This window comes from Anabrus simplex, chromosome 6 (assembly GCF_040414725.1).
Source record: "Anabrus simplex isolate iqAnaSimp1 chromosome 6, ASM4041472v1, whole genome shotgun sequence".
NCBI classification, from domain to species: Eukaryota; Metazoa; Arthropoda; class Insecta; order Orthoptera; family Tettigoniidae; genus Anabrus; species Anabrus simplex.
Window position 1 is genome coordinate 140,063,469 of NC_090270.1, and position 26,964 is coordinate 140,090,432.

Sequence of the window (26,964 nt, forward strand, 5' to 3'; positions counted from 1 at the left end):
ATTTGTAAGCCTGGTAAAAACAAAACCATAGGTTAAAATAATGAAATGATTTATGAACAAGCAGAAAATAATTATAACACTTCATGTTGTACTGTAAGACACACTTGAGAAAAATTACAAAATGCCATGTGGATTATGCCAACATTCGTATCTAACAAAAAAATTGGTCATCACTTTTTGTTTCTTAGATGATTGTTCATTTTTTCTAATTTTGGATCATACATTTCTCAAGAAAACAGTATCTGAAAATGAAAATTCATCTCTATTTTCTATGTAAGAGATAAGTGTGTCTATAGACACACTCGAATTCTTATTATGGATAAGTTTGTTAACGGCAAACCATAAGAGTAAGTTCTAGAACAATGTTACCAATTTAACCTTGCAAGAATATTTATAGCTGAAGATGTTCAAAATATGAACGAAACATGTCCTATGTTTTAACAATTAAGCAATAAAATAAAGATGAGATCCTAATTTTACAATTGCTTTTAATGTATTGAATAGGTGGAAATCAAAGTTTTATTGTTCTCCTTTTAACCGAAAATTATCCGCAGTTATTTTTATGCCTGGTAAAAACAAAACCATAGGTTAAAATAACGAAATGAATTTTATGAACAAGCAGAAAATAATTATAACATTTCACGTTGTATTGTAAGAGACACTAGAGAAAAATTACAAAATGCCATATGGATTATGCCAACATTCGTATCTAACAAAAAAAAAATTGGTCATCACTTTTTGTTTCTTAGACGATTGTTCATTTTTCCTAATTTTGGATCGTACATTTCTCAAGAAAACAATATCTAAAAATGAAAATTCATCTCTATTTTCTATGTAAGAGATAAGTGTGTCTGTAGAGACACTAGCTTGGCTGTGAGAAACGTTCGGAGTTTCCGTTGTATCATTTCCGCACTCCGTTCCCACTTCTCAAGTACAGTAGCCTACAATACACTTGCTGCCAGCGCACCTACCCTTCACTTGGCTTACAGTTCAGCGACCTTGGGCTGTGGGGAAAGGGAGGGTAAATTCCGAGTGCATTCCTCTTTCATTGTCTCTGCTTCCAAGATTACGGTAATCTGTGCTGTGCCATGCGCAGCAACATGCTCGAATATTTCCAAGTTTGCAGCATTCTGGCAGCAGTGTACATATAGGCCTATTACTACATCGTAGAGAACGAAGTCCAGTCTCCTCAAATATCAATGATTTTGTCACCACACATTGCATTAAAATTCTTTTAAACTAGGCAGAGATAATTTTACTCAGTGTGATGATTAGTGGGTGTAAGAATTAATACTTTAAAAAATAACTCTCCAAGATCCGCGAATTATCCGCGCGTGAATTATCGGGAGTGCACTGTATATAAAGACCTTTCCGATGTCCTTTTTCCACTAAATGGTAATCAATTAACGTTTTCATTCTTCTGTCTCCCAATATATACGTCGTAATCTTCTGGCTATTTTTCTTCCTGAACCATATGTTTCCTATTATTAGTTGGTTCCTCTGGCAATATTCCATTAACATTTCCCCTTCTTGATTGTTGTTGCCATATCCATATGGCCCCAGAATCTCTCCTCTTCCCACTTGTGTGTTCATATCTTCCATTATAAGTCCTTGTCTTCTACCTAATTATCCATTTCTTCAAGGAACTGTTCCGTATTCTTTTATTTATTTCCAGTATTGATCTTCTTCACCTCCTCCACATATTCCAGGACATCTTTTCTTATGATCATTCCTACTCTGTTTACTACATCCCATCCTCCACTGTAAAACAGCCTGCACTCTTCCTTCAGTTTTTATTCTCCTCTTTCTCTCCATTTTGTTTCACTAAGGCCAAGGATGGCTAGTCCTCTTTCATGTACTCTTCGGTCTTGTCTGTCAGGGTTAGGATGTTGACTGTCCCGAGTTGGATATATTGTGATAATGGTTGCCCACTTCTCATGACTCCTCCAGTACCTGAAGGGGACGCCCTAGCATTTTACGAGGCGGCACCATATTTGCACTCATTTTTAGGCTATTATCACGATGAGTTCACCACTCCCGAAGATATTTTAGAGCTGCTGTCAGCAGGTGATAAGGCCATTCCGAACATGGAACAGGCGCCTTCGGGAGCCGCCCCTAATTTTGGGGACAAGACGCTGCTTGATGGATTCCAGTCTCATTTCCTACACCGAGGGGATCATCACCTCACCTAAGAGAACTCATCTGCCGAAACCATTCATCCTCTTAGGGGGTCGAGTTATTTCTCACTGCCCAACACTTGGCGCAGAGTTGCTGGCTGTATGGTCTTCTTCCTCTATGTCCTCCCACTTGGCATTCCTCTTGCTGACCTCCAATTTCACTGTGGTATCCATCTGTTCCTTGGCACCCCAACTGAAGTAATTCCTTGCTGTTCTTGTTCTGTCCATCCTCCTAACATGTCCAAACCATTGCAGCATGTATCTTCCTAAAAACTTGGTAACAGGTGTTTTGATGCCAGCCTTCTTCCTATTTCCTTCATTTCTAATCTTGTCCTTTCTAGTCTTTTGGTTCATTGTTCTAATGAATTTTATTTCTGTTGACTGGATTTTACTATTTGCCTGGTTATGCAGGGTACACGTTTCGAGTCCATATGTGAGAAGTGGAATGAAATAGGTATAAAACAAGGTCAATTTTGCTTTCTGGCATATTCTATCATCCCAGAGTAGATTTCTCACTTAAAAATAAAATTGAGAAGCTTTCAGGGTCCTATTAAGTATTTCTTGGTCTACTGTGTTATCTTTTGAAATGATACGTCCAAGGTATTTGAAGTTAGAAACAGACTGCTGTAGAGTTCTCTCCAGGAAAATGTTTAACCCATTGTCATGCAAATAGTTTTCTTGAGAAATGTACCTTGGAATACGATTATTTTTTCTACATTTTATGTTATGGATGCCAAAATGGTTACAAAAGCATACTGCATCAAACTACCAACATTTTGGGTTGGAGTTTAGCTTACTACAAATAACTAAAGTCTTTTAAGGTATGGTACACCTTGAAACATCCATCCACGTGGAAGGCAACTTTGCATTTGTTGCACTCGAAGCAAGATTCCTTCAGGATTCCACGCTCAAAACACACTTTACATCTCCTCAATGTGGCCGATTTACTTGCTGTAGGAGCAAGCATTTCAAGAAAATGACCCCAGTGTGCCTTCCCTGTTGCCTCATTGGTGTGCTACCTTCAGATAGAGCTCCTATAGTGGCATAATCAGGAGGGTGACATCTTCCAGAATTTTATTTTCATATTCATTGGTTTCCTTGCGAATTCTCTCCCAAAAAGTGTCAGTAAGGAACTGACTCACAACATCATATTCAATAGCATTATCACCCAGACGACTCCTGACTACAGTATTTAGCTCCAGAACAACAGCACATGCATTGCCTTTCGGAAAATTACTGGCCAAACTCCATTTTCAATTGTTCGATGCGGCGAGGTTATGTACAAAGTTATCTTCATCCTCACTATCACTTTCACGAGCAGAGTCACAGTTCTCCGACGAATTATGACTGCTAAAACTACTATCAGATAGTTCTGGGATACATTCATCACCACTATCAAGCGGAAATTGCAGAATTATTTCCTCTTCCTACCCACGATATTTACATGACATCTTGCTCCGTGGTAGCATTCGTTTCATGAAGAAGATGACTAGTTTTAGAAGCAAAATAAACACTGACAAAATAGTCTTTGGATAATAACATTGGCATTTAAACACACTAGAACTATTCTAAAGTATAACATCACAATCGAAAGAAATCGGTAGTCAGACAGACGTATTTCCAACTGGAGTACACAGGGACTGTTGTACCCGTCATTGCATGTCAATGTATGTGGAACTCTTGACGGCTGTACCCATCATTGTAGCAGAATGGGTTAAACCTGTGCCTTTCCTGTTGATAGTCATTTTAACAGTTTTTGTTTTACTGATGTTTAGTCCATATTCTTTAAACTTGCCATTCCAAAGACTTAGTTCCTCCCGTACTTCTGCTTCATTTTGCCCTCAGATCAGAATATCATCTGCAAATATTAGTGTGTTAGGCTCTTTGCAATGTTCTTTGATGGACCTTATGATCCGATCCATGACAATGATGAACAGGAGTGGTGACAAGGCACTTCCCTGCTGGACTCCTCTTTTGGTCTCAAACCAATCTGATCTTCCATCCCCTACTTGGAAGCAGCTTAAGCACTTTAGATAGATCATCTTTACTTTATTGATCTGGAAGTTGGGCACACCTATACCTTCTAGGCATTCCCAGATTATCTCTCTAGGCCCTGTCGTAGGCCTTCTTGATGTGCAAGAAGCAATTCTAAGTACATCATTGCATTGCAGCTGAACAAATCACTTCGCAACAGCTTCAGTATGTATTCTGCAAGTGTAATGTGTAAGAAGCAATCTCATCACTGCACTGCAGCTGTATACATCACTTCACTGTGACTTCCAAACATACGCATGCATAATGTGCAAGAAACAATTCTAAGTACATCACTGCACTTCAGCTTCAGGTAGTATACATGTGTTTCACACTGGAAAATATTGTATATATTATAACCTTCCAACAGTAGCTAGATCGGAGCTAAAGAAAACATTGGAAGTTTATGGTAATATAAAGTTAATGGAATCATATGCGAGGATACCGGTGAATTCACAAGGTCAGAACCCTGTGGTATCCACTAAGTCAAGGTCGGTAACGGAATGTTCTAGTACGATGAGATAATATTGAATAAATGTTGTATTTTACTTCAGCAGAAGAGGAACAAATATTGATAGATGGCAAAGAACCTCAACGGCAAAGATGTATAATGGAGGCCATGGAATGGATTGGATCATACAGGCCAAGTTTAATTCACATACGATGTTCATACATTGTCTATCTATTACGATATAATTCGAGAGTCGAGACCCATTGTATGATAATCGATTGGTATGTAAATCTAAGAAGACGAGGGATTGTTAAATAAGTTCCTTTGCCAAGATCAGTGATTACAAGAGCGTTATCAAAGAGGTTACGCTCAAAACATCAAAATAATCTGGAAGGGAGATTACAGGCCACGGAATTCTGAGGATCTTGAAATGCAAGCCAACTGTTATTATTGTATTTTAGAATAGGATTTTGTTTTGTAAGAACAATGTGAATAATGGAGAGATGCCAAAACGACATCAGAAACTTTGCACGCAGACTGGAAGAAGAAGCTAAATCTAAAACTCATTTTTAAACTGTATAACTATTGTACGGATAGTACGAAATAATTTTGTAAAGGGATAAAGATATATCTTAATCTCTTGAGTAATAAGGCGAGTGTTGATTCAGAACACTGTAAAGTGTTATTTATGTATATGACATTGTGCTAATTCCATATTATGAGTTTCAGGTACTACGATGTAGCCATACATGATGAAAGATTGTTATATTATGTCTAATAACCAGACAATGCTGAGTTAAACTCGGGAAGTGGTCCTGAGGGGTCTGGAGAGTGTTAGAATGAAGGCCGGATGATGGAATTATGACCCGAAAGATGGGCCACGTCATCTTCCCGAAGTCATCAATATGATAAGTACCAAAAACAAATGTCTTTCAGCTATTCTGCTATGTAGTCGCTTAAAGTAGAGTAGATCAATTTATGGTGTCAGAGTGTGACATGCGTAGGTAAACAACTTGAGTGATACTGTATGATCGTCAATCATTATTTTATAACAGACATGGAGTGCTGTGAATTTCATCATGAATAATCCAAGAAAAATTATAATTTTTCGTGTGCTATATTTTGAATCTGAGTGTTTAACAGCAGATATTACACAGGAAATTCTCTGAAACGTGGTCGTTGCATTTAGTAGAATAATGTCATCGTAAATTGACCTCAGTGTATTGTTTATTGTGTAGGCATATTTATTTGAGGTGTGTTTAAATTGGAAGATCATATTTTCATATCATATGCATAGTTTTCGCGAGAATAATAATAGTATTATCACACTGATTATGATTTATGCGTATGTAAGGATGATGTAGTCTTCAAGAATAATGTGCTTGGATATTTAGAAGATGAATTGAATTTTACTTGTGTATGACCCGCATGTGGAATGAAAGAGATTTGAAGTAGGGTAGTCGAAATGAAGTGAATGATTTGATACGCTATGTTGTAGGAAGATAATTCATTGGGGTTATGCATTGAATGATATAATGGAATCTTCGAAAAGTCCCAATGATATGTTATTGAAGTAAGGATTGATGTTCGTCATGCATATGGATTTAATCGTGGTGATGATGATAGACAAGCACTTAGGCATGGATAGGCAGGTTCTTGATGATGTTTTCACAGGATTCTGAGATCAATAATGTGATAGTTGTCAAAATGCGATTCCCTAGGATTTAATGTAAATGAGTTATACGCAGATGTGAAGGGATAAAATAGAATCTTTGATACTGAATGACACCATGTAGAAGTGAACCATGTTGTGGATGAGATGGATAGATCTTACTTTGATAGTGTGTAGTTTGATTTCTTCTGGTAGCCCATAGAATTGGTAATTAGCATTAAATGTAGATTTTTAGGATTTCCATGGAGAACACCAGAGGTTGCGGAACCATCGAGAGTCTTGACCATTTATTATTAGTGGTAACATTATTTTCAAGAAACTTATTGTCTAGATGCAGCTGTCGCAGATTTTCAGAGGATGCTGATTTCTAATTTTACTACGTAACCTTAGTAATTAAGAGAGGAATCTCGGTGTATTTCCATTTCTTTGGTCGCACGGTTGATATAAGGGATGACATTGTGAGCATGTCATTGGAGCACCCAAGTTGTTTTGTTGGATTTTTGCTCATTTAGATAATAATTTAAAGAAATGATGGAATATTGAAAGACATGAATTTTTGGGGTCAACAAATGTGAGTGACAAGGAATAAATATTTCCAATTTCATTCTTTTCACTAGGAAGCAAATGATGTAAAATAAAGGAATCTGTAACGTTAAAGTTAACCCTTCAACAACTCATATGTTGGTTTCATTTTCTTTTCTCTTAATGGAATTATTGGATATATGTATTTAAGGTTAATAATGTGGCCAACATGTTTCAATTGTATTATAAAAGCTTACCATTATGAATCATAGTAACCTACAAAAGTTAGGGACTTTGGATATTTACAGTTAATGATCACATTCAATTTTGAACAGATATCTAATCATGTTGTTGTTTCAATCATTTTGTAAAAAATTAATTTCATACAATGATATTCATTAAAACGGAATATCCTTCCAAAGAAAGAAAAATAATTTTTGGAATTCTCATTTATTGTGGGAGCAAGGGCTGATGATGCGCAATACACAGCCTCTCTCAGCCAAATGTCAAACCCAATTCTCGTGGTGCTTCCTGTTATCACAGATTGGGTCAATGGCGACCGAGTACCGGCGGTATAACCGAAGTATACACTGTTAAGAAGAGGATAAGAAATGCTCTTTCTTCAATATATACACCAACATCCATGTAAGGGCCAGTGCCTTGGCCTTAAGGTGGCAGCCCCACCAAGGCACTCTGAGTTTATGGGCCAATAACTCATAAGCTCTTAAATAAAACTATTAAAGAAACAAAGCAAAGCAAAGCAAAGTCACCTCCATACAGGCCATGAAGGCCCTTGGAGGAGTGAAAGGTAAAGGCTTACACCATTGTTAACCGCGGCACGTGATGGGGTAGAGTAGTTAGCTTTATGCCCGGCCACCTTTGCCCCCAAGAATTAACCTGGTACTCATTTTTGGTGTAGGCTGATTGAACCTCATTGCCAAATGCACCTCCGGAAGTGGAAATCTCGTTTCTTAAATTTTAAGACTTCCTGACGGGGATTCGAACCCACGTCCTTCCGGGCGAATCGAGCACGCCTTTACCGCCTCAGCCAGGCAGTCCCTATTAAAGAAACAGAGATGAGAAATAGCCAGACAGACAAAAAGCTGACGACCTTTAGCACGAAACAGGTAACATGGCCCATAGCACTGGTGAAAATTCATCGAAGCCCTATGCTCGTGAAGGAGCCACAGGAAATAAGTCATTTATTAGCTAAGTTTAGTATGATAGTATTGTATAGTCTGAAGTAGTTGTTAAATATGCGCTACCGTATGTCAGTCAAATCTCAAAGTCTAACTGTGGAATAATGTTACTGGACTCGTCGAACTTGCACGTCCCTTGAGTGGAGTTTCTTGCATCTCCGCATGACACCAGCCGTGGCATAGTATTAATGACTCGAATACTGAATCAGAAATTTGTGTATGGTCACAATATATATATATATACTCTAAGCCCTAAATTGTTCATCATTAAATATTACCTGAGCTACAATCATAAAATTTTCAGCTTTATTTTTAAAAATAGGATATCAATCACTACTGATCTGCATTTAGGGCAGTCGCTCAGGTGACAGATTGCCTATCAGTTGTTTACATAGTCTTTCCTTAAATTCCACAGAATTTTTAAATTTATCAAACATCTCTGGTGGTAAATTACTCTGGACCGAGCTCGATAGCTGCAGTCACTTAAGTGTGGCCAGTATCCAGTATTCAGGAGATAGTAGGTTCGAACCCCACTGTCGGCAGCCCTGAAAATGGTTTTCCGTGGTTTCCCATTTTCACACCAGGCAAATGCTGGGGGTGTACCTTAATTAAGGCCACTGCCACTTCCTTCCCACTCCTAGCCCTTCCCTGTCCCATCGTCACCATAAGACCTATCTGTGTCGGTGTGACGTAAAGCAAAAGAAAAAAAAGCAAATTACTCTGATCTCTTATTCCTCATCCTATAAATGAATTCCTGCCCCTAATTTGTCCTCTTAAATTCCAACTTTATTTTCACTTTCTTTTCTACTTCTAAAAGTTCTACTCAAGCTTAGTCGCCTACTAATGTTGTTCCACGCAATCTCTTCACTGACAGCTAAGAACATACAGCTTAGTCGAACAGCTCATCTCCTTACTCCAAAGTCTTCCCAGCACAAAGATTGCAAAATTTTCATAATACTATTCTTCCATTAGAATTTGCCAAGCACAAATTGTGCTTTTCTTTTGGATCTCTTCCAGTTCTCGTATCATGTAATCCTGCTGTGGGTCCCATACAGTAGAACCATACTCTAACTGAGGTCTTTCCAGAGACTTATACGTTTTCTCCTTTCTTTCTACAACCTTTAATTACCCTCATAACAATGTGAAGAGATCCTTTCTTTGATTATATTGATGATGCTTGTTGTTTAAAGGGGACTAACATCTAGGTCATTGGTCCCTAATGGTACGAAATATAATGACAATTTAAAAGTCCTAAATTATCCACTGATCAGAATTTAAAACGTGATGACAAAGAATGAATTGATAGATATGAATTTAAAACTATCAGTGGATCCGCAATAGCCCACATTCCCAGAAACTAGCGTTAAACAATAGTAGTACTGATAAAGAGATTGCTTCTAAATCACAATACAATGATGCTTGCAGTCTAAAGGGCTCAAAAATCCAGGTCATCGGCCACTCATAATGGTACTTATCGCTAGGAAAGTAGAACCATGGTATCTGTCATGTTGCGGTACTAATCAAAAGTAGCGTAGACTCGCGGTATTCCACACATTATGGTACTACTCGCAGGTAATGTAATGCGAACATGTAACACAGGCAACGCAAACCTATGGTGTTCCTCATATAAGTGTACTAATCACAGGGACTCGTGCTATCCCGTGGTGTTCCTAACATAGTGGGTACTAATCATAGGCAAGGCAGACCCATGGTGTCGCTCATATAGTGGTACTAATCACAGATACGGTAAAAACCACCCTGATTCACACACTGTTGCTACTAATCACAAATCTATTGTGTACCTAACATTGTGGTACTACATGCATGTAAAGGCAACTCATGGTGTTCCCTGCTGGGTGGTGCTAATTACAAGTAGTCTCAAGGTTCTAATTTGATCAAAACTTGGTTGCCCCTTTTAGTTGCCTCTTATGACAGGCAGGGGATACCATGGGTGTATTCTTCACCTGCATCCCACACCGACAGGGTGATGTGTGTTTGGTCCGAGAGAGCTATTTTATTTCGCTCAAGTCCGCCGGCAAGCCGGTTAGGACACTCCTATCCACCACCTGGGACACGTCACGTAGTAGGTTCATGGGATCCTTTCTTTACAACCTTGTTAAGGTGTTTATCCCAATGAAGATCGTTCCTTATAGTAACACCTGGGTACTTATAGTGATCCCCATGAGGAATCATTACCCCATCAACACAGCAATCAAAAGTGACAAGACTTTTCCACCCGGTCAAACTTACAACCTGACTTTTCATGCCGTTTACATCATATCATTGTCTGCTGTCCATCTCACAATAATGTCAAGGTCTTTTTGTAGTTGCTCACAATCATGTAACTTATTTACCCTCTATACAGTATAACATCATCTGCATATAGCCTTATCTATGATTTTCAGTTCTTTACTCATATCATTTATACATGCAAGAATTTTTTTTTTTTTGCTAGGGGCTTTACGTCGCACCGACACAGATAGGTCTTATGGCGACGATGGGATGGAAAAGGCCTAGGAGTTGGAAGGAAGCAGCCGTGGCCTTAATTAAGGTACAGCCCCAGCATTTGCCTGGTGTGAAAATGGGAAACCACGGAAAACCATTTTCAGGGCTGCCGATAGTGGGATTCGAACCTACTATCTCCCGGATGCAAGCTCACAGCCGCGCGCCTCTACGTGCAAGGCCAACTCGCCCGGTACATGCAAGAAAACAAAGGTCCAATAATACTTAACCATTACAGGATCAGATAACGCTTCACCTACTCTAATAATCTGAATTGTATTTTCTAGAAATTTAGCCACTCCACTCTTTTGTCCAGTCCATTTTGTCAGTAGTCTCCCATGATTTACCCTATCAAAAGCTTTGGATAGGTCAATAATGATACAGTCCATTTCCCCATGTTTATCCAGCTTTCTTTTTATCCCACACTTCATACATCAAGGCTGAAGAGTTGTCAAAAGGGCCCCTCATTGAGTGTTGAAGCCTACTTTTGGTGAAGCTGGAAAGCAGAAACGAGCTATTTGGGTACTGAAAAAAACGGAGATAGAAGAATTGGGATTGAGTAGGAAAGAGTCTATTTAATTCAAGGAGAGTCTATTTATTTCAAAACAGCAGTGTATGAGATTTGGAGATTGTCCTTTTATTTTTCCATGTTTGTCCTTGTCTCCTTTTCTATTGCTCTCTTTACATATGCTGACCTGCCACTGTGTTTTCCCCACCCTTCTACACTGAGTGGCCAAAAGTCATGGGAAGACCCTGAATGTGATGTTAATAATGAATTACTCCTCTGCGAGCCCTCAAAATGGCAGCAATACTATGAGGCATTGTTTCTACAAGGGGTTGGAATCATTCTGGAGGGATCTGGACCCACACATCTTGCACTGCTACCCACAATTGGTCTTGTGTAGTTGGTGTGGGATTCATGGAGCATACACCACAAAGCGGTGACATGACGCATTGTCCTGTTGAAACATGGCATCTCCATCAGGGTACTCTAGGGCCAGAAATGTATGCAGATGGTCCAAAAGAATGTCCAGATAATGTGCACCTGTCAGCACTCCCTGCAGCCGGACAATGGGGCCTAATTAGAACCATGAAAACGCCACCCAGATCAGAACTCTACCTCCTCCCACCTGAACACAACCTTACTGACATGCAGGATCCATAGCTTCATGGGGCATACGCCACACTCTCACGCGCTCATCAGCTCGAATGAAACCGGGATTCATAGGACCATACCACACGCGGCCACTGCTCCATGGTCCATTGCCGATGTTTGCGAACCCGTGCACATCATTGAGCTCCGTGTCGAAGTGTCAGCAAAGGGACACCAGTTGGTTGTCGGCTGATGAAGCCTATGTGGTGTAGTTGCCTCCTTACAGTCCTGGTAGAAATGGGTTCCTGACTTCCAACATTCAACTGGGAGGTGATCTGAGTCACAGTATTCCATCGAGTGCCCAGTATGGTTCTGAGGTGGTGATGTGATGCCCGTAAGTTAAACACCTGCGGTCTTCCTGTGCGGCGGGTTATGCTGGTGGTAACATTCTCTCTGCGATATTGAAGATCCACCCTCGACACTGCTGACCTCGGAATCCCAAATTTGTGCGTAATCTCCGCAATGTTATGACCCATGTGCTGTATGTCGATGACCACCCACATTCAAAGTCGGTTAACTCGTGACGTGTTGCCATCTTCACGACACTGGTGTCTGTGTCAGCCTGCTCAGCTACGCCGCAGCTAGCCACAACGCTCAGCGGTCATACACGGCACATTTTCTAATGGGACACTCCTTCCCGTGACTTTTGGCCACTCGTTGTATTATGACTGGATTCAACACTTGTTTCTTCCTTTCCATTACTTAACCCTCCACAAAATCACTGAGCTTGTTTAGAGACACTGGTTGATATGATAAGTTACCTCAATATCCCCATAATAGGTGACCAATATTCTTCAGATTGACATATCCAGGGATAGATAAATTGATTGAGTATTGTTGTTTTCAAGGGTAAAATGGGGATATCAGTTTCTTATAATTAATATTATATTAGAATTTACATTGTACTTACCCGGTTTGAATAACTGGGTGAGATCCACATCCTTTAACGACACTCCAAAGAGATAAGCATCTGATGAGTGAAAATTGATTCCATCAGAGCTGTCCAACAAAACACCACTGCCTTTAGCAACAGTCACTAGTTCTGCCTCCAAAACCAGACCATGTGCAGGATCAATAGTTTTCTTTGGCTGAGTAATAGATATATCTGAGTTATCTCTAGTCTTCCAAGCATCAATAGCAATCCAATTATACTTTCCCTTTCTATACCTCTTTTGAATGACCACTGAAATTTTATCACCATACTCTATGGAAGCAAAATGACTTATATATTTGGCTGGTTCAGTCAAATAGTTCTTACACACAAGAACAAGAACATTCTTAATTGCAACAACAAATGTATTAGACTTCAATATTTCAATCACTGTCCCTGAGTATTCTTTTCCATTAGTTAATGATTCACCAAAATTCCACAATTTTCTGCGCATTTTTTTAGATGCTTGTTGGTGCCAAATACACAATATCCTAAGTTTCTGCTTATCCATAAATGATTCAAACTTACCATCAAATTTCACTGTTTCTCCAAGAGGAAATAATTTCTGTAGGTCATTATGAACGGTTTGATCAAAGCTAACTATATCCTTCAAGAAGCGTGCTTCGTGCTTTTCCCCACTGATGCTGCATTCAATCATTCCAATAGATGAGGAAAGGTAGCCTATTATTTTGCCTTCTTTCTCTTTGAGTTCCAAATCAGTCACTTTTAAGAGTGGTGGAGATTTGCAGATTTCCTTCTCATTAGACAACTTTTTGGTACTTAGCCTGTCTTCGCTTGTGTTCAACAATGAACTGATCACATTCACATGCTTAGCCTTAAAAATACCATGGTAAATTTCCAGGGTTAAAACAACATCCATGCCGACTTTTATAGCTTTCAGTAGAGATACTTTTGGGGGAACTTTATCAGTATTATTTACACGAACAGCATTCTTAGAGAAAATAGCTCTGTAGTTTTTATCATCTTTTTTGAATGCTATTGTTCCAGATATATCAGTTAAAGAATATATGAAACCACAAAATGTTTGATCATTCTTGAGAACATCTTGTTTTGGACTTGATGATGTTTCAAAACCATAAGCTGCCAAAAAACTGTCTGGTACTTCAATATTTACAGACATGGCTTCATATTTACAATATTCAGAATCAGAAATGTGTTTTACCATGAGGGAAGCATGCATGCCAACTTCTATTATCATCATCATAGCTGGATGTTTAATTTTATTGATGGAAACATTTTTACATCGAAATGAGGCTCTTTCTACTTTGTTATTGTCTAAGTGAAACTTGACTACACCTGACTGATTAGTAACACCTTCAATAGAACCATAAACCAATCTATTATCAACATCAGGGGCCTCTGAAACCACTTCTACAAGTACATCCTTTCTGATAAATGGACTGTTGCTTTTTCCAACAGAATGGGATGGACTTGACATACCTGAATGTGTGCTAGCAGAAGGGCCTCCAACATTTGATGCTGAAACAACTGGAATAGGAATTGCTGAGTTATTATTAGGTTCTGATATCAGATGCGATTTCTGCTGAGATATAGGTCTGCTACGTATGGTTTTCCTTGCACATTCCACAAGTGGAAAAGAAAACCCCTGTAGATGTTTGTTTAATTCTAATGTAAGAATATCACCTACACTTAAATAATCTTGAATCCAGTCTGTCGTACTTAATCGCTTGGTGTCATTATTACACATGAGAGAATCAATATACAAGAGCACTGCTCCACAAACTTCTGTTTCCACAATAGCAGCTTGAGGAGGAAACAGAGCAATTACTGTTCCCTCAGCTGAAGATGGCACCTGCTGACATTTTTGTTTCAAGATCTGGTATGGTTCCAAGAGAGTTAATAATCCTGGTTTCTTACCTTGCCACACACATGTAATAAGGTACTCATTTCCTTCATTTTTGTTATTTCTGGTAGCATCAAAGAAATACACATCATTCTCAGATATATATGTTGACAATTGTCTAGAATCATCACATCTCTGTCCATTCACAAAGAAATCTGACAATTTAAATAGTCCATTCTTCAGTTCCTCTAATTCAAACTGAAGTTGAGCTTCAGTTGATGATATAATTTTTTTTACTATTCCAATTCCACATTCAATATGCTTTGATGCTGATACTTTTGCAACATTATGAGCATCCTTCATGTCATTTTTCACATGTACATGTAAGGCTTTGAAATTAAAACAATGATGTTTTAATTTCTCTACTTGCAACAACACACACATACCAACTTGCAGTACAGATAAAAGACTCACTTTGCCTTTGAGTCGAATGCCATTAAGACGGACAGATTTTTTGTAAAAGATGGCCTTCTGTTGCTTATTTTCTTTCTGGAATGTAACTACACCAGATTTTGCCTCCAATGATACTATGGTACCATCTATTATATTAGTATCTATTATATTAGTATCTATTATATTAGTATCTATTATATTAGTATTAGAACATCCTATTTCAACAGCTACAGCAACAAAATTACAATCATGCAGCTTTGTACATCTATTCACTCTCAGAGAAACATTTGTGCCAGGTTTAAGAATAGAAAGCAATGAGACATTCTCGTCCAGTTTATTGCTGTTGATCATGACACTATGATTGAAGAAGATACTATTTTCATTTTTCCCGCTCATGCTGACTTTGATGATCCCGCATGTTCTTCCGACTTTCTGTACAGTCCCTTTGAAAAGCTGGCTCTTGATACTATTTTCACCAGCATTTCCTAAATAACACTTGGATGGATTCTCTATATGCACCAGAGTTGCCCTGAAATGATAACCCGGGATTTCTTTGCACTTCTCGACTGTCATTAAAACTTGCAGGTCAATTTCCAAAACATCTGAAAGCAACACATGCGACTGCAATTTCATATCACATATATGAACACTTTTCTTTAAAAACACTGCCTTTTCTTCACTATTATTCAGTTGGAATGATGCCACACCACATGAACTAAATAACTGTTTAATAATACCACGACATTCAAATGGCTTCTGGTGAAACTTAGATACATCAGAAAGTTGCTGCAAACCGTCACATGAAGATTGTATCACACTGGTAACATTTGAAGATGGCTGAGGACTATTATCAGGTAGGGACTCTATTCCAACAAAACAATTATCTTTTCCTGCTTTTTCCATTCTAAATGCTGAAGGATCAAATTGTGAAAAAGATGATAAAAGTTCTGATTTAACCTGTTCTCTGACATTAAGACCATCATTTTTACATAAAATTTCTTTTCCACTCTCATGATCAATTTGGAATGGAACTGCACCACTGGCAGCAGCTTCATTTAGAGCCAGAAGAGGGGAACTCGTCAATGATAGCACTTTTAAATGTGTAACTTTATAACTGTATTCTTTAGATCCAGTACAACGGATTGGTGTAAAAGAAACAGGCATTCCAATATGAAGCAATTTCAAGAGAGATGTCTTCTTAGAAATTCTTTTATCATTTATGAATAATTTGGATCTGTATATTACAGCCTTTTCTTCCACACTGTCAACAGAGAATGTAATAATACCATAATAATCATTAAGATCAAGCAACGTGCCATGATGATCTTCCATTTCTTGAAAAGCTGCTGATGGTATATGGTTGCAAATGTTTTCCTGTAAAACTTCTACTGATATAGCAATAAAATTAAAACCTGGTGTTGAACAATGGATGACCTTAATTGAAACAGGCATAGAAATATGAAGCAAATCTGAAAGCGGTGTGTTCACTAATATTCTTTCCTTGTTAATAAAGACACTGTTTCTAAAAAATATGGCCCTTTCACTCTTACCACCAATGTGAAATCCAACAATCCCAATTTCATTTCCTATCTTCTGAATAATACCACTCAAGACTTCACCACTCACAACCCTGTCAACAGTAAAAGGGCATACTAAATCTGTAAGGCTAGGAATCACAACTGAAGTAGCAATAAAATCAGAATTATTTTCTTCAAAGCCTACCACTTCTAATACCACATTCAATCCAATTTTAAGAACAGTTAGAAGTGACTGCGATTCATTGATCTTCTCATTACCAATTACAACACTCTTCCTTAAAAACAATGCCCTCCTCTCCTCGTTATTGATGAGAAATGTGATTGTTCCTGAGAGGGCACGCAAAGCAGTTATTGTGCCCAATAGGCCTGAATAGGAACACTGACTACATTCATCCTGGAACACTTCTACAGCTTTTGCAAATACACTTACTGAAGAGTTGTATATCATGAATGAAACAGGCATACCAACAGTAAGTACTGATGGGAGAGGCACATTCTTCACAAGTTTCAACTTATTTATAATGACACTGCTCCTATCAAATAAGATTTCTTTCTCCCTATCACCTGCCTGAAAAGCAATTTTTCCAGATATTTCATTTACACTCCTTATAGTTCCATAAAGCATGCTATGATGCAATAAAACATTTCCTTCAACACTCGTAGACAGATTTAGTTCTGATTCACTCGCAGTTTGAACTACTATTGCCATGAAATTGCAGCCAATGACACCTGAATAATGAACAACCATTAAATATACAGGCTTTCCTACAATGAGGGGCACTGGATTGTCTTTCAATCTTTTGTCAGAAACATATACACATTCTTTGGAAAATACAGCTTTTTCACTCCTATTATCCAATTCAAATATTATAGTTCCTGAAAAACCATCCAGACTCTCAATATTTCCACAGAACACTTTGTTATGAACATACTTGATTTCTTCTGGTGAACACTGAGGGCATTTAACAGGACCCTTCACTTCTATGAGAGAAGCCTCAAAATTCACACCATCATTCTTGTTGGAATATTCAACTGAAAAAGTAACTTGCATTCCTATTTTTAAAATATTTAAAAGAGATATCTTCTTAGTCAGTTTCATATTATCAATGACAACATTGCTCCTTGAGAATCTAGCCTTCTTTATTTGAGTACTGAAAGAGAATGAAATTACTCCAGCATCATCAGTAAGACTCTCTACAACTCCAATTAAGATTTGATCCTCAAGAGTAGTGGCTGCACAAACATCCAATGATCTAGCTGCTTTATAAGCATGGGTCTCATCTTCATTCTTCATTCCTTCCATATTTCCCTTTTCAGAAGGTAGATTTACCATTAAATAAACAGTCTGCATTCACACAACGAGGCATTCCTAGAATAGAAAAATACATTGTATAACTTATGATGACATAGACTTGTAATGTAGTATCTCATATTACATATTATGAAGGAGTGCTATTGCAAATAATAAGTTTGCTTATAAATGCACATTACAACTTTAATAAAAACTAGGACTAAGTTTTTCATGATTTTGTAATTTTTTTAATCCGTTGGGGAAGAGGTGATTGTTACTTAAATTGAAGATGATTCAAATATGACCAAGGCTCTATTTTTACAAATTATGTTTGACCGCACCCCGCCGGATCATCGGAGGATGTCAGACGGCCGCCACTCCAAGCAGACGACATTATCCTACAAAGTGATACGACAAGTAAACAAAAGTAAGAGACAGCAACTTAGCACAGGTAATACAGCCTCCGACGTACCTCTCACGGTCACGCCTACCGTATACTCATCACTTGTACCATGTCAGCCGACTGAGCACAACAGCCAGCTAACCAGCCACCAGCAGCTCAGCCTCAGCAACAGCCACAGCAGCCACCGCCACAACAGGACCCAGTACCGCAGCAACCACCTACACTACAGCACCTTACGCTGATAGTCAACCAGTTAGCGCAAAAAATGCGCACCCTCACAGACCATTTTTTAGAACCAGAACTGGGATTGGACGATACGGGAGGAGACCAGGAGCCGGACAATCAAGCTTTACCTTTTCGCAGCCTCCGGCCACAAACTTACAGCAAGGGCCTCGAGACGCCGCCCGACCATCGAGTTTACCAGATTGCTTCGAAGCTTGAGGGAATATTTCCCTCTCTCCCAGCGGTACGCGACCACCACGACGTTGCAACCACTCTGTGGCTGCTCTCAGCCTGGTATTCCCTGGACCAGGCTCAAAGAAAATACGCCTTCAACAGGACGAATCTCTTATATATCGCCCTGTCCCGAGGCTGCAACTCGGCCATCCAGCTGGATCAAGCAACAGGGGACGAGATCGCGGAACTTCCGGCCGGGTTCCAGTTTCAACCTCAACCACAACGGATGGTCAGCCGCCCTTTACCAGCCAGGGGGAGAGGGTGCGGTGGTCGCGGTGGAAGAGGACGCGGGGTGGCAGCAGCTCCAGCAGCAGCAACAGCCACTCAACAGTAGATCTGTCTACACTTCCGACTCCAGTGATTCTGCTCCCTCGGAATCTACGGAGCCCACTCCCAGCGCCCACAAACAAAGATCGCCAGACCCCAGTCACGTGGCTGCACAGGATGATACGCACGCCCGTACGACGCAGCCCACGGCGGAAGAAGCCTCCAGACAAGTACCAGTAGTCTCTTCTTGTATATTTATTATTGTTCTTGTGTTTTCTCTCATTATGTTTTCATTATTTGTCATTTTTGTTTGTAACGCCTGCATGCAGTCTACTGTAGTATAATAATTTAATAAATAGCATGGGTGGGGTCACCCCCTTCAGGGGGACCTCACCGTTCTAGCCTCTTGTTCCGGCTGGGCTGCGCCAGTGCTGGTTTCCCCTACATGCGCCGTGCCAAGCGGCTATAAAAGCGAGGGGGTAAGCTGGCTCTAGAGCAGTCGTCAAGCAGGGACAGGAGGCAGAGGCGATGGACGGGCACAACTGGCTGCTGCGCTCGACTGACCTCCCGTCCAGGGAGCGCACCCTTATTTATAGCAAATCGGGGTAAGCGTGTAGTGAAGCTAGCACTTCCCTGGACGGGACGTCAGCCGGGTTGGCTGCCGAGGAGATGGACTGCCACGAGAGGGAGACACCCCTCTCCATTGCTTTATTGATCATTTTTATGTACAAGGCAAGTAAGTAGTCGTGGGCATGCAGGGTCGGCCCTCGTCCGGTCCGCAATGTCCACAGGGCCACGTTACTGTCGGTATAAACATACAGTGTTCTGATATATACAGGAATGTCTTCGAGCACCCACAGGGCGCTCATGACGGCTGCGGTGGTTTCTGCTGCATGGATCGGTGCCTGCTGTTCATAAGCCTGGGCCCATCCCTGGCTGTGGCAAGGAGCGACGGCTGCGATGGACCAGGGTGTCGCGTTGGTATAGACTGACTCCGTTGATGCCTGGAGATGGGTCTGGTGCGGCGTCGCAATGAATTCCGTAGTCAGGATGCGACGGATCCAGAAGGGTTCCCTTGAGAGAGCATGCTTCGCTATGAAGAAGGGCCAGGACATCACATAGGCTGCCCAACTTAGATATCCGGCGATTTGCTGGCGTTCCTCGTCGTTGGCGTGGTGTATCAGGGGGATAAGCTGTAAGATCCACTGCTGGGTGGCGTGATGGAGCGACACTTCTCCTTGAGGCAAATCCACAGTTACCCCTAAATACGTGAAGATGTCTGTTGGTTGGAGAAGAGATTTACGGCGGTTGATAGCCACTCCCAAGATGCCTTCAGGTAAAGAACAATCTCATCTGCCATGTCCTGGTCAAGAGTGGGGCCGTGAATGAGCCAGTCGTCTAAGTACACTATCACGTGCACGGGAAATTCCTGCTGTAGGACCTCACCAACGGCAGTGGCCCAGCGCTGCATGACCGATGGGGCGAGGGAGTGCCCCATCGGTAAGCGTGTCCAGACATAAGTCTTTCCACGGTAGTACATTCCCCACGGATGCTGAGTGCCAGGCTGAATCAGAATCTGATAAAAGCCGCTGACGAGGTCTATCTTGATGGCTCGATGATGGGCCGGTATTGCGGCCAGGGCCTCACCTGGTCCCTGCAAGGTGAAGACAAGGCAGTTGATATATGGTGTCCACTGGGACAAGTCATAGATAATGCGCGCAGCTCCGTTGTCCTTAGGGACGAGAAAAAGAGGGAAAGCAGGAGTGGTCTGATCGGGTTCAATAATCCTGTGCTGGAGAAGATCCGCGATGGCCTCATCCATCAGAGGCGAAGACCTCGTGGACCGAAACACGGGAGGTGCGTCCCGTGGTCGGGGGAGGTACACCCCCTCGTCCATAATACGCTGGGAGTACCGGCCGAGGGGCGTGTCCAGATATGGAACTGGGTTAGCCGGTTGGACCGCTACAGAAGTGTAGCAGTCTGGCTTGGGTCTGGGTGGCAGGATAGTGGGGTGGAGTGGGTCTGTGATGGGTATCCTGCGGGGCAATGGACAGATAAACAATGCGTCAATCTCGTATTCCTCGGAGACGCTGCTGGCGTCATCATCGGAGACCCTGGCGTCCGATTCCGAGAACTCCGGTATGCCGGAGTCGGGACCTGGATCGTCCCCGGGCTCAGTTATGATGTCCCAAGGTGCTGATCTTAGTCGTAGATCTTGAACGGCTGTGGCTCCAGAGCCAGCTTACCCGCTCGCTTTTATAGCCGCTTGGCACGGCGCGTGTAGGGGAAACCAGCACTGGCGCAGCCCAGCCGGGACAAGAGGGTAGAACGGTGAGGTCCCCCTGAACGGGGTGACCCCACCCATGCTATTTATTAAATTATTATACTACAGTAGACTGCCTACAGGCGTTATAAACAAAAATTACAAATAATGAAAACATAATGAGAGAAAACACAAGAACAATCTATATATATAAAACAAGAGTTTTGTCTGTACATTGCTCAGAATTGGAAAAGAATGGTATTTCTGCATCAGTCATGACCACAGTAACAAGAAAATGCACTTTTTACTTTTTCATAATTTCTGTCTGTCTATCTGTCTGTCTGTACACGCATCACGCGAAAACGGCTGAAGGGAATTTAATGAAAATCGGTATGTGAAGTCGGGGGATGAGCCGCTACAATCTAGGCTATAAATCATTTTATTCACGCTGAGTGAAATGGTAGTTTAGGGGAAGGCCTAAAATTTAACTTTCAAATATTTATATTATTAGTGGTGCTATCGAGAAATATTGCACAACTAAAGTTATACAGAATTAAATTTCCAATCATTTCTGTCATACATTGTTACCGTACCCGCTACGATAACACAGATATTAATGAATTTGTATTTTTGTTGCTAAGTCCATATCAACAGAATTTAATGAAAATCGGTATATGGAGTCGGGGAATAAGATACTAGAGTCTAATTTATAAACAATTTTATTCACCCTGGATGAAATTGTAGTTTAGGGAAAGGTGCCTAAAATTTAATTTTTAAGTACCGATTTTATTGGTCCCATCGAAAAGTACTAAATAACAAATGTTATAGAGTGCAATTTCCGATCATTTATGTTTTATTCAGTTTTGCCGTACCGACTACGATAAGAGTGGTATTTCAGAGTCGGAAGAAAACTAAATGTGAAGACCTACAATATCGAAAGCGCATAGCACTGATCAACAATAACATTACACTGACCATTGTTTGTTGTGATGTTCTTTGTTTCTTATGCTGCCGCTCAACTCCGATAGATGGGATTACTGCTGTGTACCGAGTTTAACACCCTGACTGAATATTGGCGGGAAATAGCTGGGGAGTTAAAAAACTTTCTTCTTTAGCATGACATTGCTCTGGTTCGTACATTTTCTGATACTGCTGGTACATAACACACTGGTTCATCGTGGTGGTGGTGGTGGTGGTGGTAGTAGTAGTAGTAGGACCTGGTCTAGAATTATAATTTAAGCCTATTCCAAATTATAAAACCACAATTAACTAAATAACTCAAAATTCAACACTGAAAGAGCCGTTTCTTAAGAAGAGCTTCTTCCTCTTCACTTTTATTCAATTCTACATTCATTTTAGTAAAATTAGCAGTGAAGAGGGCGTTTCTCCTCTGGCTTGGAGGAAAAATTTGCCTCCAAGTCAGATAGATTTTTCCGCCGCCAGTGTAGTGAATTAAGATTTTTCCGACTCAACGGGTACTCCTAGGAAACAAATTAGTAAAAGGGCATAGTTACCCTGGGACTCTCCACTATTCGACCCCCCTCCCTCGAAAAAACTAAGTGTGTTCTCAGATCACGGCTGTCTGCAGCCTGGTCATTCCAGCTCTGGAACTTTGGACTGTTAGATAGGCAGCGTAGTACTGTTCGTTAAAAGTGAGAAAATAGTTGGTTTTTAATTTGATCGAGTAGGTAGTTCATATGACAGCATTGCTTTTACTCGCGCCATTCCTACTGACGTCATTATAATGCCCTATGTTCGTTTCAGTTGGGAAAAACACTAAGACAGTCTTTCTGAGGATTTAAACAGGCAAGTGGAGAGTGAGTGTCTGCCATTATAATGAAATTCCCCAACCTGATTGTGACTGATGGTAGGCAAGTAGGCCTACCACTACAATGAAAATTCCCTAACCCAGTCTTCATATGAGAAAAGACGTTTCCCCGTCGTGTGTATAGGGCAACGTTAAGAGCAATAAAATTTAATACAGTCTTGCTCACAACGTATACACTACCTAACCTAGAATTCTGTATACAATGTAGAATCCCGTAGTGAAGCACGGGTACATCAGCTAGTAATAAATATACAAGAAGAGACTACTGGTACTTGTCTGGAGGCTTCTTCCACCATGGGCTGCGTCATACAGGCGTGTGTATCATCCTGTGCAGCCGCGTGACTGGGGTCTGGCGGTCCTCGTCCGTGGAGGACAAAGTGGGCTTTGTAGATTCTGAGGGAGCAGAGTCACTGGAGTCGGAAGTGTAGATAGATCTACTGTTGAGTGGCTGCTGCTGCTGGAGTTGCTGCCACCCCGCGTCCTCTTCCACCGCGACCGCCGCGCCCTCTCCCCCTGGCTGGTAAGGGGCGGCTGACCGTCCGTTGTGGCTGAGGTTGAAACTGGAACCCGGCCGGAAGTTCCACGATCTCGTGCCCTGTTGTTTGATCCAGCTGGATGGCCGAGTTCCAGCCTCGGGACAGGGCAATATATAAGAGATTCGCCCTGTTGAAGGCGTATTTTCTTTGAGCCTGGTCCAGGGAATACCAGAGTGGTTGCGACATCGTGGTGGTTGCGTCCCGCTAGGAGGGAAGAGTGTGAGGTAGGACGGTTCGTGGAATACTGTTAGGCATGTAAATGAGCAAATTATGTGGATAGATTTAGCAGTTGGAGGAATTAGGATAAGAACTGTCTGACCTCCTGTTGGTGGGGAACGCAGACGAAGAGTACACCCACGGTATCCCCTGCCTGTCATAAGAGGTGACTAAAAGGGGCGACCAAGAGATGTTGACATTAGAACTATGAGAATACGTGAGGTTAGTACCATTACAGGCGGAATACCATTGTTTGATGTTACTTGCGGCTAGTACCACCTTGCGAGGAAAACCACGGGCCTATGTTACATAGGAGCAGTATCATTATGCGAGAAACACTATGGGTTTGGGCATTGTTTGTGATAATGGTCATTGTGTTTATTCCACCGGTTGGTTTCACTGTGTTCAGAATGGGTCTGCGTTACCTATGAGTAGTACCACTTTATGAAAAACACCATGGGTTACGTTGTCTGTGATTAATGCCACTAAGTGAGAAACACCACAGGTTTGACTGGCGCCCGTGATTAGTACCACTATGTGAGAAAATCCATAGGTCTGCATTGCCTGATAGTAGTAGTACCATTATGTGAAGAACACCATGGATTCGTGTTGCCTGTGGGTGTTGCCATAATGTGTGATGCACCGTGGGTCTACATTGCCTATGATTAGTATCACCATGCAAGAAACACCATGAGTCTACGTTACCTGTGATTAGTACCACTATAGAAGGAACACCATGGTTCTGCTTTTCCAGTGATTAGTACCAAGATAATAAGTATCATCCCAGTAATGAAGGCACTGTGAATTGGATCCACCGATTGTCTTCTTTCACGATCATTGTATCATCATTTGTTTTAGATTCTAGTCACTGGTTACATTTTGAAGTTTTACTTTTCATTTCTTTCACCTCGTACCATTAGGGGTCGATGACCTAGCTGTTAGGCCTCTTTAAACTATCATCATCATCATCATCATCATCATCATCATCATCGAGAATTGTCTCTGTGTATTCACCATATGAGGGTGCAGATAAGGATAAAGTTGAAAAAGGTTTATGAGCACCAGGTAACATTGTAGTCAGGAACAACAGCAAGGATAGGGTAGTGATAATGGGTAATTTCAATGTGAGAGTTGGAAATATGAGTGTTGGGGCAAAAGTCATGGCAACAGTTTTTTTTTTCTTGAAGATACCAGTCCGGTTGGAAAATGTGACATATACAGACGAAAGGACAAGGTGTTAACTACATGTGTGGACAATGAATAGTACTGAAATATCATAACACACTAATTTATTACGGTAGTATACAGGGCAATATGACCTTCACGGTGCAAAAGAATGACAACACAGTACACATAAAGTTGACATGACAAACCTGGGCCTAAAGACCCTCAAAGTAGTCCCCTGTTACTGACACCACATGCTGCCAACGATGTGGGAGGCGCTGAATACCATCTGCCTCAGCATTTGCCACACCATGTGTGAATCGGGTCACCTGTTGGCGCACAACATTAGCAATGTCCTCTCGTGTTGCAAACCGCCTACCACGTAGTGGTTCCTTAATCTTTCGAATGAGATCAAAGTCACAGGGCAAAATGTCGGGAGAGCATGGTGGGTGCTCCAATTCTTCCTATCCCCAACGTCGCAGTAGCTGCCCTACACACTCTGCTTTATGTGATTTTGCATTGTAGTTCAGGATTATTGCACTGTCCACAAGATCCAAACGTTTCTCCTGAATGCCACGTCGTACTTGTCGCACCAGGAAGACCCTGTAGTACTGTGCGGTCACTGTTCTGCCATGTGGAACAAAGTGGCAAACAATGACACCCCTGATGTCATATGCGACGATCACCATCATTTTGACTGGGGAAAGATTCTGACGGACCTTCTGCCTCCTTGGTGATCCAGCATGTCGCCACTCCGCGGACTGACGTTTCAGTTCTGGTTCGCATGCCCTGGCCCAAAATTCACTGATGACGATTATTCGTGACAAGAATTGATTGCCGTCCTGTTGCCAGCATGCAAGGTGGTCAGAGCATATTGCATAGTGCACCCACCATTGAACTTCCGTCAGTGCATGCGGTACCCACCGCGATGCAATTTTACGCAGTTGCAGCTCATTACGCAACATTCTGTGGACGGTGTGTTTCTCGATGCCACTTGCCCTCTCTAACTCCAGTAGCGTCCATCGTCTTGTCTCCATCCAGGAGCTGCTCGATGACGGCACGTGCCACATCGGTTTGCACACTGACAGGTCGTCTCGAACGTTGCTCATCACTGGTTGACACGTCCTGGCTGAAACAACCCACCGTGCTACTGTTCGGTATGGTAGGGCATTATTCCCAAGGGCTTCCACTAATTCACTGTGACATTCCATCGTATTTCTCCCTCGGAGAACGACTATTTTGATGTAAGAGTGCTGCTCAAGACGGGTTTCTTCCATCTCTCACGACACTCACCAACTGACTGATTTCACAGCCCTCGCTGTGCTACTACCAGCTATCACAGAGCCATTTGTTGTTCTGCATACACACTATGCCTGCAGAACTTCCACACGACACATATACATTTGTGATCTGTTCACATATCTACAAGGAAAAAGAAATAGTTGCCATGACTTTTGCTCCAATCTTCATAGAACTGAAGACTACAAAGCGTGATGGGTAAATTTGGGGAAAATATGGAAGCTAATAGGAATGGGAATTATTTGTTGGACTTCTGTGCTACTATGGTATTAGCATTTACGAATACATTCTTCAAGCATAAGGCTATTCACTACTACACGTGGGAGGGTAGGGACACCAGATCCATAGTAGACTAATATCATAACAGACTTTGAATTCAGGTAATCAGTTAGGAATGTGCAGATATTCTGGGGATATTTAAATGATATAGACCACACACACTCTGATCTGTGGTGTACGAAGTTTATATAAGCCTAGGATAGAGAAAGTGAAATCTATCAACAGTTGAATGAGGGTAGAATATCTCCAAGATGAGGAAATTAGACAGAAGTTCATAAATATGACTAGTGAAATGTTCCAAACAATAGACAGCATGTAGGTTCAGGATTTAGAAAGAGAATGAGTAGCATACAGAGATGCTGTAGTAGAAACAGCAATGGAATGACGTGGAACAGCTGTGTGTGAAGATGAGAAAAAGCAAACATCTTGGTGGAACAATGAAGTGAGGGCAATTTGTAAATGTAGAAGGAAGGTATATCAGAAATGGCTCCAAACAAGGACTGATACA

The 26,964-nt window shown here is 41.2% G+C and overlaps 1 protein-coding gene across 1 annotated transcript in view; it reads right to left on the reverse strand.

The window, feature by feature from the left end:
• LOC136876201 (uncharacterized) overlaps positions 1-17,794 on the reverse strand; it is a 50,898-nt gene extending 33,104 nt beyond the window's left edge. The window contains exon 1 of the mRNA XM_067149949.2: positions 12,618-17,794. Within this exon, the coding sequence (XP_067006050.2) occupies positions 12,618-17,787 (5,170 nt within the window). The 5' untranslated portion in view covers positions 17,788-17,794. The remainder of the gene's footprint in view (positions 1-12,617) is intronic.
• Positions 17,795-26,964: the final 9,170 nt, after the last annotated feature.